Below are 17,773 nucleotides of genomic sequence, written 5' to 3' on the forward strand. Positions count from 1 at the left end.
TTTTAAGCTCACTGAAAGACAGGCAATTTCCTTACTCAGATGGTAGCACTGGGACATGGCAAAAGGCAAGAAGCACTGCAGCTTGAACACCAATAATGACGAGCAGCACTGCAGATCATCACTCGGAGAAGGTAGATAAAATACTATTTTCAGAGTAATAGCAAGCCCAAGACCATTAAAACAAAAGATACTGAGCAAATTGATACACTTTTAAGTATTTTTATTAGTATTTATTGTTGTTACTGTTATTCACGCTTAGACAACTCAGTTACATTAAGTGATTTATATTAAGAACTCTGTATTAATGTGGTAAGGTGAGAAAGTGTACACGCCACAGTGAAACATTCTGTAGATAGTGAAGTAGGACCTTGATTGAAGGGATTATTTCCAAGAGCCTATGTACAAATAAAGGTAACTTTCATACTATATACAAACTTCTATTCACAGAGAATATACTGATTCAGACATACAAGAGTATCATCTAGTGAATAATGATCCATACACTTAAACACATGAGAAAAACAGGCATTTTCAGGGAATTGCCTGGACTTGCAAAATAAAAAATATGTGACAATGTATTTTTACTTTTAAAGTTTGAAATTAATAAAGATGGGGGACTTCAGATTTTTCTTACAATAGGCTGAAAATGAGGGATGATAATAGTATGAAAACTACAAAGTGAAACAAACATGCTAAACATGCTTTATTACAAAAATAGCATCTGATTGTCAGTTATAACACACTACTATTTTCACATTGCAATACCATGTCCTGATCTTGCCATCTTAAGTGACAGAAATAATTTTAATTCATGTAAGTCAACTCCCCAGAGTCAGGACTGCAAAATTAAAACTGCAACAGAGATCTTGATAATGGGAATGAACACAAAACCAAGTGAAGTCCTTTGGCATTACTTAATTTTGATAAGGGATTAAAGTAAATAATTGACTTCTATTGGATAACCTGACCTTGAAAACTTTTTGAAAAACCTGACAGAAGCAACTCATGTCTTATAAACTTACTAAAACATAAAGAGCTTTCTTTTTGTGATCTCTGTGGGAGGAAATATCAGAGTAGCAGAATGATTTAATTACTTCATTGGGCCTGACTCTATAAGCATTTTATTTCTTCTCCTGGGGTGAACAAGAGTAGCAGGATTGAGTCCCTACTGCAAAGGTAGTGTGCAGCATTTTGTACAGCCCCACAGGAAAACTCAAGAGTATGAGGAGCAAACTCCCCCAACTTACTCACAGCATCACTAAGGCAAAACCAGATCCTGCTTTGCTGTACATTTGTTTGTCAGTATTTGACATTATACTTTAAACAGAGACATGGAATTGATTCTTTACTTCAAAATTAATGATCCCCTTACTTAGAAACCCCATACTAGTCTTCTGGGTTTTTTATGGCTTCTTTTTGCATTAAGACAACTATGTGGCATAAAATAAAAATAAAAAAGTAAAGTGCACGATCTTTAAAAACGTGTACAAATTTCATTGTTGGGATTGGTTTTGTGTTTGATGAGTGGTGAATTTACAATAAATCTACATGAATGTACAGTTCATTTACCAATCTTGAATTACTCAGTCTTGTCCTGGGCTGTTTCACTTATGGCTCATGTGGGATTATATGGCCAATTTTGTGTCATGGCTTGTAGGCTGGGGCTGAGCTGTGCCTGGCTGGCTGGAGCACGGACTCAGTGCCATGCTCATGTGAGGACGTGACTTCTGGAGAAGACACGGCTTGCATCCGGTCAGAGAGGAGCACGGGCAGGGGAAGGCTCAAACTACCTGCAGCCATCCAGGCAGACAAGCCCAGGGACGCTGCACACGGGCATCTGGCACTGCAGACCTGCAGGATGGCCTTTCTGAACCACAGGGCTGTGAGCCACACGTGACTGTGTATTTGATGGCTGCACTGAACTGCAGAACTTCAGCTGGGAAGGGACTCTTCCCAATTCCAATGGAAATGATGGATACCTCAATACTGATATTCCTGTAACTGATGGCAACAGACCTAAGAAAGATAATTTTAACATCAACCAGGAATGAAACCCATGGCTGTTGGAGTACAGAGTAGGATTCTTCTCCACAGCGTTGAGTGCAAACTATCCCATTTGATAATCTCAAAATCACTTTCTGCAAGTATTTTTACAGGTGCAAATTCTTCCATTTAACTTTCTGGGAATAGCAGAAAAAAAAATAATTACCTGCTCAAAGCCTATTTCTCAGTTAGTTGTGTCATTGTTATTTACAAGAGGTAAAAATTCCACGAATTATGTGAATGGTTTTTTTTCTTTGTTCCTAGCTCCCAGGACAATTAGTTTGTTGTGTAACTGCATGTATAAAACATGGGAACCTAAGATAAAAGTCTCTGTCTTGTCCATGTTAATGGCAGAATTCTTCTGTATTTTTTTGGGCCAGTTCTTAGAGAAGGGATTATTTCCTTGTTATAAATAAAGAAAACCATCTGATACAGACTCATACTTGACTCAGAACATAAGTTATATGGACCACAAGATGCTATTTTAAGGAATTACTGCTGAAAGAATAGTAATTAAAAAAACATTGAATATCCCCTTTTTTTGCAAAACATGTAATGAAGTAAAAGACAACCAGAGAAATAATCCCTTAAAAAACACCCAAACATTAATAATATTTCTAAGCATCTATTTTTTCACAGTACTTGGATTAACTACGTTTAACTTACCACTTTGTGGACCTTCATATCCACACACAACAGTACCATGAGTGACAGTGACCATAAACTACTTCAGAGTAGTATATGTGGAAATTATATGGTAGGTTCTTTGCTATTACAAACAAATGACACCTAGATAAGATTGCTTGTCACCCACTGTGCTTTATGCTTCATGAAGTTTATGCAGTCAGCCACATCAACTGGATACATAAGCAGAAGCATACAGACACCAGAGCCTGTCTGCACTATTAGAAAGCACTAGCTTTCAGTAAAATAGTTAATTTAAAATACATAGAGCTTTGCTGAAAGATTTTTTCCATGTCTACATTTAGTTCTTAAGGAGAGAATCTTCACCACACTTTTAATCACACTTTTTAGCTTTTACCAAGTTGTGACCAGGTGGCTTCTGCAGTGGGAAAACAGGAACTCCAATGGTATTTTGTACAAATGGGGTTGTCATATTTAATTCCAATGAAGTTAGTGCAGAAAACCTTTAAAACTGTCTACAATCTGAACTATGATCCTATTCAAATGCTACCAGAAATCCCTTCCACAAATTCAACATTGATTCCATTCAGTGATGATGGTGCCACAGAGCATTGGTTATTCAATCTGAAGTTGCATTCTTATCTTTCTTGCTTTGTTGCCATGCTGGTGTCCTGAAAGTGCTAAGCTAGAACAGGGACTTGATCATAATGCCAATTTTTCTATTAATTATTCATTTATACTTCATAAGGATTATGCAGACAGTGGTATCAATTGTGTAAGTGAGCACAGGCATGCAGGCAGGTGGAAGAGGCTTTCAACACCAACCAGCTTGCTGCAGAATTTGGGCAGTGTGAAGGACTGATCCCTAGTGAAGTCATTCAGAACTTTGGCTGAAGAAAACAGAAACCGAATTTTGGCTTCTAGGTGTGCAACATTGAGAAGAGTTCATGAGCCCACACTGAAATAATTATGAGCAATGAGAAACACTTTATGCTGGTAAGTTTGCTGAGACTGTAAAACAGGAATGTTGCAGCAAGTGTGTGCATTTCTGGCAGCATTGAGCCTGGACAACTCACCGACATCCAGTCACTGGGTTGGAGCAGCTTTTGACTGTTCTCTCAGCATTTTAAGATTGAATTCCTTCTACAGGATAAGGGACTAAGCTTCTCCCTCCATCCCAATCCTCTTTTCCTCTACCAGCCAGCAGAGCTGTTGTCTTGGAATCAAAGAGTGAATCCGCATCCAACTATCCATGAACAGTTTACTCCAGCAGTAGAAAGCTGCCTTGGCAAGTACAAACATTGTTCACAGACAGCCTTCACAGAAATCACCACACAACTGAAATCTGTCCTACTACCTCTAGATTTCAGGTACCACTGGCACAGTTACTCAACCATTTGAAAAATTATCTGCCCAACAGATACAAGGCAGTGGAGCCATCTTATTCGGGAGGAGAAAAAGTTATTTGTAATACTTTCTAAGATAAATATGTGATAGAGACAAAGAGACATGGGAAAGAAACGAGACACATTTTAGGACTGTATAGAAATGCCATTACAGGATACCAGTCCATAATGGTACACATAAAGGTCTTCCTATAAGCTTTGATGCCACTTAGTCTCTACTCCTTACCTGCCCTCAGTGGGAGAGCAGTCTCTGCTGCTGATGCCCCCTGACTTCACCTGACTGCTCTCAGAGCTCTGAAGGTCTGGTAGGAGTTTTCCTATTCCAATGTGGGGGTTAAAAAAAATAAAGTAGTGTACTAAACAGAGATTGGACTCTGGTCTGGTTTCTCTATCTGAACTGTCAGATCAGTGAATCTGGGCATCACAGAATTTTGGAAATGCCCGCATACACAGCCCTTCCTTCAGATCAGTATATATCTGATTTTGCTTACTTGGGAAAGGATTGCCTGTTTTGAGCACTGTCATCAGAGACAAAAGCATTTGGTGACTCTTGTACTTTGGGACGCCCATTTCAGCTGAGGTCAGAATTTGGGTTATGGATTAGCTTTGGGTCGCTGTTCTGTCAGTAGAGGGCACCACAGTTATGTATGTACACCCACCTTTCCATCGCACCCCTGTAAGAACAAATGTTAGAGACGGGCAGCACTATCAGTAAGACAGACAGGGATTCTGCACCAGTGAAGGAACTTGAATACAAAGACAAGTTTTTGCTCTCAATGTGAGAAGCTCACTCTAAAAAGCACTAAGAAGTGAGACATGTTGCTTGTTTTATGAGTAAGATCAAATACTGGTTCTGTACGTCACTAGGACTTAGGACAATATATGAGTAGCAGACATTGCAACTCCTAGTATCCTTCCTTTATTTCATCAACATCTCACTTTTTTCTTCATGATATCACATAATATTAATATTCCTAATATTTTGTACTGTTTTCTCTACCATTGTTTTCTGTCAAGTCCTTACTTTCTAATCATACATCATTACATACAAACACATATAACAGGAAAACAGTAAAGGACAAAGGGGATAAGTGAGAAACAAACAGTGTGGAGCAGAGAAAAACAGACAAAACAAAATGTTCTGAGCCTTCTGTTACACAGATATGAAAATGACATTGCCATTGTGAGCACAATACACATATAAAACAATGCTGAAACAGGTCACAGAAATGCACTGAAACTTCATGAACTCTTAATTGCACAAAAGACTTGAGCAAACAAATGACGATTATCTGAAATAATTTAACACTCCTTCTAGTCTTCTCATTTTTAAAAAAATCAGCCAAACTACGGAAACATGCACATTACTTGCTTTTTCCCTTCTTGTTTTTTGGTTTTCTTTTGTTTGGTTTTTTTTCTCTAGGTTTGGACCTTCTCCTTCTCTCAGTATCTCAGAAAAAGGATGTTGCATTTTCACTCCTTCCTGAGTTTCTTTAGACATGCACACTTCCAGCAATACTGAAGAATTTTCATGTAAGTTTCCTGCAGCTCCACTGTATTTAAACTGTGTTTCTCCTACCTAGTTTCAAGATTTATAACAGCAAATGTGAACTGCCCCAGCTTTATACAACAGCTGGAGATCTCTTCCAGCAATAACTATATGTAGCTGTGAAGGTCCTTACACTCCAAGTAATAGTGAAAGCCTATAAAGTATATATTCACTTAGCAATTAGGCTGCCACTTTATAACTACTTCTATTTTCTGTATGAAATACTATGCATAAGCAAATTAGTCTTTTTATTCTGGCATGAAAAGGCAAACTCATAACAGCATCTGAAAGCCATTGGTACTGTTGATATTGCTGCATTAGAAAAAATGGTGTGTTCACATAGCTGTATGATGTCACTGCATGCTGCGTTGCTATTAGAGAAGAAAGATTATCCCCATTCTGGTCTTTGCATGAGAATGCAATGAAAATCTGCACCAGTTACAAAATGGTCAGGCATCATGGCTCCTTCAGCGCCAGAGACAGAGTTTCTGGAACCTGAGGAGTTTTGCAAGATGTCAAAAACCACCATTAACATCCTGCTGATTGCCTTTACAGACCTGTGATGCAGATGATCAAAAAGACTGATGAATTCCCTGGCTTTGCTGAAATCACATCATATAAATTCACTTACATGAAGAGACATACAAGTCCTTCCCTGTTTCTGACTCATCACTTGGTGTATACTTTCCACTCAGGAGTTTCAGCAGGATGCCGGAAAATCCTGTACCAGAGTGTGTGGGGGGTGGTGCCTCCACAAAGTTAATATTAGCATTCCCCTTAGAAGAGGAGAGCTTTAAGAATGAGCACTCTGTGTGTCCGTGCATACTACTACAGGGAACAAGAAGTCTGCGGGTATGTACCGTAGGCAGAGGAGAAGCGGCAATTTTCACTGTTGCCGTGCGTACGTAGCATGTCCAGTACTGAGCAGCAAGGATGTTCTGCAGCAGAGAAACCCTCGGTGCACCTGGACTCAGCCCTTCAGGCGTAACTGCACTGTCCAGCAGCAGCCATTCTTCAGCTCTGAGATCGACCCTTTGTACCCTTTCCTTTCTTTCACTCTTTTAAAATTGAGGAAGAGGAAATTTAGAGATCCATGGGTTGTTCCCACTGAAGTTTTCCACTGTGGTTTCTTTTTGCTGTTTTGTTTTAACATATGTATCTTTTCTTTAATAAATATATATGTTTTGTTTTTCTTTTTTTTTCTTTACTTTTTTTTTTCTTGTCGAGAAACAGCACTTCCCACTAGATGGAGACAGGACACTGGATCACTTTGTCCTCCAGAAGGACACTGACAATCAGGAACACAAAGTAAAGCCCAAACATGAGGAAACCCAGGATTTTATTCATCCTCCACTTGCAGGAAGCAATGGAGAGGATGACAAAGAGCAGCATGATGAAGAGGAGGACAATCGCACAGAACAGACCATTGCTGCTGACTGTCACTGGGGCAAAGCTGTTAACCACAGCGTACAGGAGCCATGGAAGAGGAAGGCTGTTAAGAAACAGAAAAAATAGTTTAAAATATTGCAAGTCCAGAAGGGAGCACTAGGAAGTTTCTGGTGACAATTCAAAACACAACCAAACATTTCCTGCATAAAGTGAAGCAGGAAGAGGTGAATTATATTTCCTTTGGCTGGCAAATCATCTTCCTCTGTGAGGAGGAAAACCCCTTTCATTTGTTTCTAGATTTCACACCATCTGCAGAAGCTATTTGCACTCCTTCCAAGAGCCTGCCTGACAGGAGGGTGAGTTGCATACACACAAGTCCTTGCCATGAAGAACCAGCACTCTGCAAGGCACTGCCTGCAAAATTTCACCCTTAAATATATTTGTCCACATTTACCATATAAACCTCTGTTAAACTGTGAACTTCAATTGAACTTCAGCTTAACTTCTATTTCTGTGTTTGCTGTCATTGCATTTCTCATCTCTCACGCCATGGAAGGAGACAATATCCCTCTGCAAGATGTCAAGCTGAAATAAATATTTAAGACTGATTGGAGCTTAGCAGGCTTAGAAAGCATGAAGTGAGTTGTCAGAAGCTCACAACATTAAAACTTTGAATAAGCAGCTCAGGAGAGAATAATTTCTTACAGCTGCAGCACTAACTACACCAGTCTACAGCTCAACTGTGCCATTTCTGTTGTAAATGTGGCAGACTGGTGCAGGACAAAACCATTTCCATTGTCAGAAAGATTAAACATTTTTTTAAAAGTAAGAAACACTGCAAAAGAGAAATAATTTTGTAACGCATCCTCTGTACTCCAAGTTGAAGGACATAGTTTTCATGTATTTTACGGGTTTGCTGTATATAGATATCTCAAAGACTTAATGCTTCAGAATTAATAGAAAAGTGGCCAAGTTTTCTTACCATGTCTAAAGTACTGACATTAGCTAACACATAAAGTAAAAAAGATATTTACTATACATTCTAACTTCAGAATCCTTTTTTGTACCTTTGTGCAGTTGCTGGAATATTTCCAGCTGTGAAAACCATGATCTCGCCTACAACCAGGCTGTCTAACACTGTAACTATGATTGGACCTGTTCTTCTGTTTGTATGATAGCAATAAACAACCAAAGATAGAGAAACTGAAAGTATGGACATGATTTTCAGATCTCTATCCTGTGTTGAAGATGGGAATGTAGGAACAAAACCAGAATTTATCTGTGTATTTCCTACACGTTTTTGAAACACTGAGGCATAGATTATACTACTTCTGAACCTGATCTACCTTGGTCTCAAAAGGTAAAAAAAGAATTTGAATTACAACATTATGTCAGAAATCATTACCTTAGAGGTGCCATGAAGCAGTGAAGTGTAAATAGAAAATTTCTGCACAATCTCATGTAGCTTCACATTGTCAGAGCTATAAAAAGGGTCCTTTTGTTAACAGAGGATTGGTTTGTAATTTGGGACTTGTCAGGTATAGGAAAAGAATTAATCACTTGTCAACAGCAGCCTAAATGAGTTACACAAGACTTTCTGTTTTTATTACAGCAAACATGTTGAATACTGCAGAGGCAATGAATTGTTCCTGATCATCATTTATAAAGAAAGCTCTAGTATAAGCACAATGAATGGTAGCAGAAAGCAAATAGCAACCTCATAAAAATATAAAAAGCTTAGAAATTCCCTTTCAGAACAATGCCTTTGCACAATTTTAAAGTGTAATTCACTTGCCTAAGCCTATCTGTAATTTATCAAAGCAGGGATTAGGCAACAAATTTATAACATCTCTTCATGAAGATATCGATAAAATTGTGCTTGCCACAGTAACATTTGCTGCATATTTGCATCACTCTCCTTTTTAAAGATTGCTGCTTGTGGGCAATACCACAGCAATGTGCTAAGAACAAAAAACTTGTCTAAAGTAGACAACTTTATTGTGTAGAACTTACCCCACTGTGATGTCAAATATGTTGCTTCCAACAGAACTGGATACAGCCATGTCCCCCAGACCTTTGCGTGCTACAATAACACTGGTAATAAGGTCAGGAATGGATGTGCCAGCAGCTAGAATAGTCAATCCCATGATTTCTTCAGTAATACCAATGGTCTCTCCAACCTAGAAAGGTTAAAAAAAAAAAAACCAAAAAAAAAACAAACAGAAAAAAGTGTCCTGCAGTGAAGAAATGTTTTCAGCTGTCCTGGACTTCCCCACTAGCTTGGAGAATACCAGGCAAGATCTGAGAAATACTAGTATCAGGAGAAAGTTAAGACTTTTAAATAGAAGCATAAGGTCTTGACAGTCAATTGCTGATGCTTCTGATTTTAAAACACTGATCAAGTCCTGTGGTCAGGCCAACCACAGCTCTCTGAACTACTTTCCATTTAGTAAGTACTGATTTACTTCATCCATGGTTACAGCTCCCAAAACAAAGCAGCACCCAGCATGGGATAGATGGACTCTGATTAGAAATGATCTTTTACACTGCAAAACACAATGCAGGGCTTTTATTTTGTACCAGTTTCACCTCCTCACCTGGTGTGCCCACCAGACCATCAAGTATGAAAAGAAGGCAATCCAGCTGATAGAGCCAAAAAATGTGATAGGAAAAAATTTTCTTGATGTCTGAAACAGAAACAAGGAGAAACAGTGAAAACCTGTGTTGAAGGGTGACATGCCATACTCTTAATTGCTTCCCAGTATGAGAGTGGCTTATCATTTTCTCTAATGGCCTGTTCTAAGCAACTATTCTAATGATCAGATGATGATCAAAATACCTGTCAAGAAAGGTAAGAAACAGATGCCCTGACATTGGTCTTTACTTGCCTATGCATCATTCTTTCAGTTGCTTCAGTCATAAAACAAGAACTTGCACGATGAATGGCAAGTTCTGGGTTGTCATTTTTGCAATAATTTGTTACGATGCAGTTTGCATATGTGTTAAGTTCAATAGTGGTTTGAATTCTAAATTATTAATAATTTCATGCTTCTTCAGAATGAACGTTTTCAAATTGCTTCACAGGTGCCCATATCTTTCCTTCCTATATTAGTAACTTTTTGCAACAAATTTCACAGTCAATATAACAAAGACTGCCATATGGTAGAGCTAAAAACATGCACACCTAAAATTTATTTACTCTGCTTGTAAAACCTACTCACTTTCTCAGTATGTTAAGCATGTATTTTCCATGCTTCATTTTGTAGAGAAATTTAATGTTATAAAAACAAGCAAAACATACTGTCAGGCCCTTCAATGAATTAAAAACTTTGTATAACACCAAAATAACTGAATTTTCATTTTCACTGTCTCCCTTACTAGTGTCAGATTTTGAACAGACAGTGTTCTTGCAGGTAATGAATGGGTTATATTCAGATTAATTGTTTATTTTGGTTCTTTCCAATCTTTACATTTTCCTTATTTCCTATTGACTAACTGAATATATGTAACAAAAGGAGAACAAGTTAATACTAAAGGAAGGAAACAAAACTGCTGTACTGCACCAGGCAAACACTATCTAAATCAAATCAGTACTTAAATTTGTCCTGTAAATGAATTCTACTATCTTTCTTTATGGTCACTGACCTTCTGAGTGCAGATCTTACCCCAGATGATTTCTGACATACGACTAGCAGAGTCCTATAAATTTGCATGAATAACCAGCAGGACTGCTTGTGGAAGTAAGTTATGCCACTCTGAAAGCCTCTTTCGGCTGCTGTTCAGTCCTGCAGTACTTCTTCTCATTTGGTCCTCACTAAATCCACTTCCACTCCATAATTTTTGTGCCCTTTCATTGTAGGTCATGCCTCCGCTGCACCAGGAGGCTCATAAGATTGTGGATCATTCCCAGATATTGTAGGAGTAGATGTGATTGCAGGGCTTTCCCCCAGTGTGACTTTTGGAGAGAAAGTGCCATTTGTTCTGATTCAGATTTTTCAAGCCATAATAAACACTTCTTTTTTAGGGAGTTTAGAGAGCTGCACAGCCAGATTTTCTTACATAACAAACTCAGCAGGCATCTCTATGAAACAGCTTCATTTAGGAACTGATCACCACGGAACCACATGGTGGCTGTAGACCAAGAGATGATCAGTGCATTGGGCTGGCCATTAGAGCTGTTCAAGCAGGAATGTCACTGTGTTTTTCCAGCTGAAGCTGAAAACAATGAGCCTGTAGCTCAGTGAGACTGTGTAGACTTTCTGCTGATGTAACTGGAATGAGCTTGGGACATTAACTTATGTAAAAAGGGTAAAGTCAGCAATGGCAGTTGTGCACACTCATCTACATCATGGTACAAATAGAAGGTCCATATCTGCTCCAGCGGCAGGTGCAGCTCCTGGCTGTGCTACAGAGCACTCACTCACTCCCTGTCTGTACTTTGCATAATTCTAAATGTCCTCCTGAAAGCAAAGCATGTTGACTAACATGACCTATACAATTTCACAACTGAATATCCACAGGAACACACATTAAATATGGTACAGATTTAACAACACTACTAGAGGGATGGAACACCTCTTCTATGAGGAAAGGCTAAGGGAGTTTGGATTGTAGAGCCTGAAGAAGAGAAGGCTTTGGGGTGACATAATTATGGCCTTCCAGTACCTGAAGGGAGCCTACAAGAAAGATGGAGAGAGACTGTTTACAAGAGCATGTAGTGACAGGACAAGAGGACTGAAAGAAAGTAGGTTTAGATTGGACATTAGGAAGAAGTCTTTAGTATGAAGATGGTGAGACAGTGGAACAGACTGCCCAGAGAAGTTGCAAATGCCCCATTGTTCAACGCCAGGCTGGACCAGCCCCTAAGCAACCAGATCTAGGGAAAGGTGTCCTTGTGTGTATCATGGGGGTTGGAGCTAGATGATCTCCAAGGTTCCCATCCAACCCAAACCATTTTATGAATCTGTGATTCCAAACTCCCTCATAATATAAATAACTGAACTTCTGTTGGAGTAAAAGAAGTGGTCCAGTAAGTGTTTTAAACTAATTATCCTTAAATAACCAAGATGGCACTTGGAAACATCCTTTTCATATAAATCCCACTACTGTCACAAGCACTGTTTTTAGAACTACTCAGGGTACTTTGGTTGATCTATTTCTTAATTGCTTCTCAACTCATTACAGAGTTACTTTTTCAAAAGAGAGTCTAAATTTCTATCAAACCAGAAAATATGATAATCAGCTTATGGTATTTAAAACCTACTCAGATGGACTTTTAAGTTTAAAATCAAAATTTTATATGCATTGGGGGACAGAACACCTCAATGTGAAAAGGAACACAACTTGAAAGAAACATACTGATGGTTGTTAAAATGATCTGCCACCAGTAGGAGCAGAATTAAGACTTGTAGAAATAAATGAATATAAATAATAATTTCCTCTTTCAAAACTAAACAGCTAGCACTTTGTTTTCACCATTCCTAGTAGTCAACTTTTCCAACTTTCAACATTTTTCATCTTCCTTGTAAAAGCTATGATCTTTTGGCAAGACATATGGTTAATGAGACAATGAAGCAATAAACTTGCTGGAACTGGCTGGTCACAAAATCTGCACAGAGCACCTTGCAGCAATGTAATTTGAATGATCACTGCACAACTCAGGATTTAAGCATACACTAGTTTAAGCAAAACTAATACAACTAGAGTCATACTGGTCAGTAATAGCTCTCTGATGGTGTGATTATATAGACCTAATGGTTCTTGCAAAACAAGAAGACACTGCCTATCTGAGTCAGACACCCATGGAATCTGGATGGCTAAGAATTACTCGTCAGTAACTTTGCAGCATGTGTACTCCTTGCCTGTCTTAGCTAATCCTCTCCCACTAAAATTAACTGATAAGCAGCAGTCCAAGATACTTTAATAGGCTTAACACTTAAATTACCTATTTTAAAATGGAGAACATTTAAATTCAGAAAGAGCAAAATTTAAAGATTGTCCATTTTACAGGTGATGAAATAAAAAATTGACTCCATAGATGCTGCTATATAATTTGCATATAGATTGAAATTTTAAAATGCCATAACAAGAATGCTGATTCTTTTTGTACACTGAATTTTATTTCAGAGTGTAACAATAACAATCATCATGTTTCTTTTTGTAACTAGTTTCAGCATTCTTTTGAGATTTATGCAGTTCCTACTCCCTAGCTCTTTGAAATACAGAGAGCTGCCAATTCTAATCATTTCCCTAGAATAATTGGTCAGAGACAGCAGACAGCAATACTTCTCTCCACCTTTTTCAGTAGTTGTTGTGGTGGTTGCCTTGTAAAGACAGAGTGCAGAGTTTATTAGCAATTGGCTCTTTTGTGGTCCTAGTAACAAATGAGAGAAGCCATGGCTCATTCAGTTCGTATGTTATTTTCCTTTAACAAAAACAAAAGGATTTTGTAGTTCCACTGTAGATTAGATGGACTGGTACTGTTTCTGTCTATCAGAAAACTTAAGAACATTTTTCTTGATACAATTTTATGTATTTATTTAATGTCAGTGTCTGAAAAACAGGGCTATAAGTAGCAAAAATAGTCCAGGGATGAAGGACTTTCTTCTTAGAGCTTGATCCTGCAAGGTAGTGTGTGCTGAATAATTTGGAAGGTAACTCTTAATTTTAGCCAGCATTATTACCAACATCTTTAACCTGAATGATTCAACATGTTTGTCTTGTTCATAAATGTATCTGCATTGCAAAGTTTGATCTTTCTTTCACACTTAACAGTGCTTAACTCTGATTACTCAGAACCTGCTCCTCTAAGTGGATCTGTACAGGAACATGTTGTCCTTGTCCCCTTGGTAACAGTACATCTCTGTATGGCAACAAGAGTTCATGGAAGTTGTAGCTCTTCATTTTAATGGGAATTTGCAGAGATAGAAAGGAACTCCCCCATATGGATTTAGTGATGGCAGGACTGGAGCCCCAAAAGTCATTTTTCCTGCCTGTAGTACAAAGGGATGGACAGTGGACTAAGGTTACAATAAAAGAGGTTGTGTGCAATATCTGCTCCTGACTTACTGGGGCACCTAGGTCATATAATTTTTCTTTCAGTCTTTCAATATCTGTTACACCAGGAGGTAGGCAATTACACATGTGACCTTTACAGAGCCACTGGGGAAACGAGCCATTAGTACAGGAAAAATATCCATTATTGTTCAAAACACCTGAGCAAAAATTCAGGAAAGAAATTCTCCAAGGACACACCTACCTCTGGGATATGCCAACAACATTATTGATGTTATAGTAAGGATTTTAATATATAGTGGCTTAACACTGAGAGCAGGTGTTATTGAGGCACTAAACACATTAAAACATCTTGGCTAGTCAATAAGCTGACAGTTAGCTGAACTAATGCATAATCTACTCCAAGTATATAAAAATCTGCATATGTGTGCACCAGAGCATAGTAAGGCTGCAGGATCTTGCTAACTTTAGAACCAGAGACCTTCTCTATGAAATACTTTTTCAAGAGCTTCTGGATTTCATGGAGCTAAATGTATCTCCTTTGTGTGGAGACTAGATGGAAAGAAGAACTAATTGAAAAGTGGACACCCACAGAGGATGCCAAAGGCTCCATATGGTCTTTCGAATCAGTATACAGCACACAAGCATTTACAGTAATTTCACGATTATAAGCGGCACCATTTTGACTAAAATTTTGCTCCCACTCCAGAAATGCGGCTTACACTCAGGAGTGGCTAATATGTGAAAAATTTTCTGAAATTTCCAACCCCGGAAGTGCCAGTCAGGGTGCCAAGCCGAGCACCTGCCAGTAAAACCCGGCACTGTGCGATTGTTACAAATTGGTTACTCTGTTTCACGGCGGGTGGAGGAGGGCTCTGTGCTGGCAGTGTTTGGGGGGAGGGAGGCAGGGGGCTCCTTGCTGCCATCCCCGCAGCCCGGGGGGGAAGCGGGGGGCTCCTGCCCCCGCCTGCCGCCACACAAGCAGGAAGGCTCCGCCCCCGCCTGCTGCCAGGGGAGCGGGAGGGGCTTCTTCCCCTCCTGCCGCCGCCACCGTGGGTGCTGGCAGGCTCCATCCCCGCCTGCCGCCAACGCCGTGGGTGCCGGCGGGTTCCATCCCTGCCTGCTACCACGGGCCAGCGCTGGGCCGGGGCAAGCGAGCCTGGCAGCGGCGGCAGCCGGCCCCAAGTGGCCCCACCGAGCTGGGCCACCTGGCCTCGTCAGCAGCCCCAAGTGAGCCAAGCCCGCACGGCCCAAGCCAAGCCAGTAAACCCCGTGATCCCACGGTTCTGTTACTATTTGGCAACTTTGTTGCACGTGGGTCCTCGCTGCGAACGACAGAGCAGCTTATAATCAGGTGCGGCTTATGTATGGACAAAGAACGAAATGTTGCCGACACCCGGAGATGCAGCTTATAGTCAGTGTGGCTTGTAATCGTGAAATTACTGTACTTTATATATACATATGCTAATCTGAGCACCCTGATGCAGAATTTGGGTTTCTGACTAAAATTACCACACTTGCAAATTGAGCCCCTGATGGCAGGCCTATTTAAAAAGTCTGGTTGAGTATTATTTTAGGTTTTCTTTAACTTTTGTCTCGCAGATTTCATTGAAAATTATATTCTTATGCACATGCTGAGCTGTGATAGCAGGCATCATTTAGTTAGGAAGGGATTAGTGGGGATGGCACACAGATATAAGATATTATTTTGAAAACACATTAATGAAGCATACTTAAAATGTTAGATAGTTTATGCAATCATCTGGTTAATTTTTTGACAGCAATGTTCAAAGTAAGCAGCTTGTCATCCTGACACAGCCCATTACCTCTTCTGTTTATCTGTATGTAATTACAAACTACATTATTTGTAGTTTAATAAAATAGTCTGTAAAAATTAATAGTCTGTATATAAAACTACTGCTTTCAATGAATGGAGTTCTAAAACTCTGTCGTCCACTTGCCTATCTGGCATATATAACCATGTTTATCTTTTGTGGTATGGTGGGGTATTTTAGCTGCTGGATGTCAGCATGGAGTTCTGTTGTGAATGGTATTAGTGTTAATAATCAAACCATATCACACAGTTGCAGGCAACTTATCAAGATATTCACTTTCCAAAACTATTATTTACGAAACTGTTCTCGTTTGTACAGTACAGAATACTGGATAAAGCTACAGGTGTGCTTATATTATGTTCACATTTTCAAAATTCAAAATAATGCCCATAAATATTTCTCACTCGTTTTAAACACAATTATGAAAAAAATTACAAGGATAGTTTTGAATGACAAAAGAAGGGCATAAATTCAGAAATAAACAATCTTGAAATTCATGCAGTATGTTCTGTGTTATGAAACAAAAGTGATTTCCAGAGTTTTCTGTAATCTTTAAGAAAATGAAAGTTTAAAGATTGAGAAGGGAAAAAGCATCAGAATGGAAAACATCACTTTATAGCCTTTGGAACCTTTTATCTAAAAACAGTCAGAGATCTTATTTTAGTTTCTTTCTTGCACTGAACTGCAGTTTTTCAGTGTGTGGGATGGAAAGATTTTTCACTGTGTGTGAGGAGGAAGAAAGAATTCAGGGTGTTGATTTGCAGGCTTACATGCTGTGCATGCCTCTCTTGCAGCAGTTTTAAACCTGTTTTTGATCCAGAAAGGAAAAGACATTAAAACATCACAATTTTTTTTCAGCTCTTGATGCTCTCTCTTTTACTTTCCATGAGCCTTCCCAGTCAGGTCTATTTGTATATGTGAGTATAAAAGCGGTGAGCCTTGCTAACTTGTCAGTCTTACATTACTTCAAGCTGTGTTTAGGAAAAAACTAGCAAGTATTTTATACATGAAAGGACTTACAGATCTTATCCTAGTATGAAAATTATAAGATTATGGGTAAAAGAGAAAGGTTTATTAGAATATAAATTTAAGAGAAATGCATATCATTATGTTTGAACTACAAAAAAAGTTTAGAGGTCTAAAATCCTTCCAGTCATACCCTTTAGGGCACTGCAGATAGACAGATACTCAGCACTCATGTGTTCAGCAGAGATTCAGAAATACAAACGTGCAGGCCCCAAAGAATTTTTCAGATCATTCACTTCATGTCATAAAGTACCAGTGAATACAAATTATAATCTTTACAGAGCTTTTACCTACCAGTGGCTCACAAAGACCCATTTGCATTTGAAGATTTGAATACTGATGTTGTACCCTCTTCTTTAAAGAAGAAACAATTAAAAAGCTCTTATAGCTCTAGTCCTTTTTTTGCATTTATCTAGAGATCCATGATCTCGTGCAGGACACACTGACTTACAACAACAGTTACTTACAGGTTTTCTGACATCTGGTAGGGTAGCCCAGAGTGGGAAAACAATGGGTAACACGAGAAGATAGGTGACCTGCTTGCGTGGGGTTTCAGGCCAGGCCAGGCTGAGAGGCTGCTCCTCCTCATCCTCTTCATTCTGTAAGAAAAGCTCTAGTGAGCAGATTATCAAACTGGATGAATGAAGTTAGGGATTCTTTCCAAAGGAGTTTGAGGACAGTGCTGTGTTTCAGGGAGAACTATGGCGCCTGGAAATATTGCATTAACACCACACTTACCTAGCAACGTTAGCTAGGACACACCAAAAAAGACTTTGGCCAGACTGCGAGGTATCCCTACAGCACAGGCTGCCTGATGATGTCCATTTGCTGACAATGTGGCTGGTCCCTTGGGATGCAGAGGGTGT

At 39.1% G+C, this 17,773-nt stretch overlaps 1 protein-coding gene across 7 annotated transcripts in view; it reads right to left on the reverse strand.

The window, feature by feature from the left end:
• Positions 1-203: 203 nt before the first annotated feature.
• Positions 204-17,773, reverse strand: part of SLC24A2 (solute carrier family 24 member 2) — a 118,133-nt gene continuing 100,563 nt past the window's right edge. For all 7 annotated transcript variants that reach the window (XM_033085418.2, XM_033085420.1, XM_033085421.1 and 4 more), the window contains 4 exons: positions 17,375-17,506; positions 9,630-9,719; positions 9,046-9,212; positions 204-7,135 (listed from right to left, as the gene is read on the reverse strand). In XM_033085418.2, the coding sequence (XP_032941309.1) occupies positions 6,886-7,135; positions 9,046-9,212; positions 9,630-9,719; positions 17,375-17,506 (639 nt within the window). In that variant the 3' untranslated portion in view covers positions 204-6,885. The remainder of the gene's footprint in view (positions 7,136-9,045; positions 9,213-9,629; positions 9,720-17,374; positions 17,507-17,773) is intronic.

The sequence above is a fragment of the Catharus ustulatus genome, chromosome Z (genome assembly GCF_009819885.2).
Source record: "Catharus ustulatus isolate bCatUst1 chromosome Z, bCatUst1.pri.v2, whole genome shotgun sequence".
NCBI lineage: Eukaryota > Metazoa > Chordata > Aves > Passeriformes > Turdidae > Catharus > Catharus ustulatus.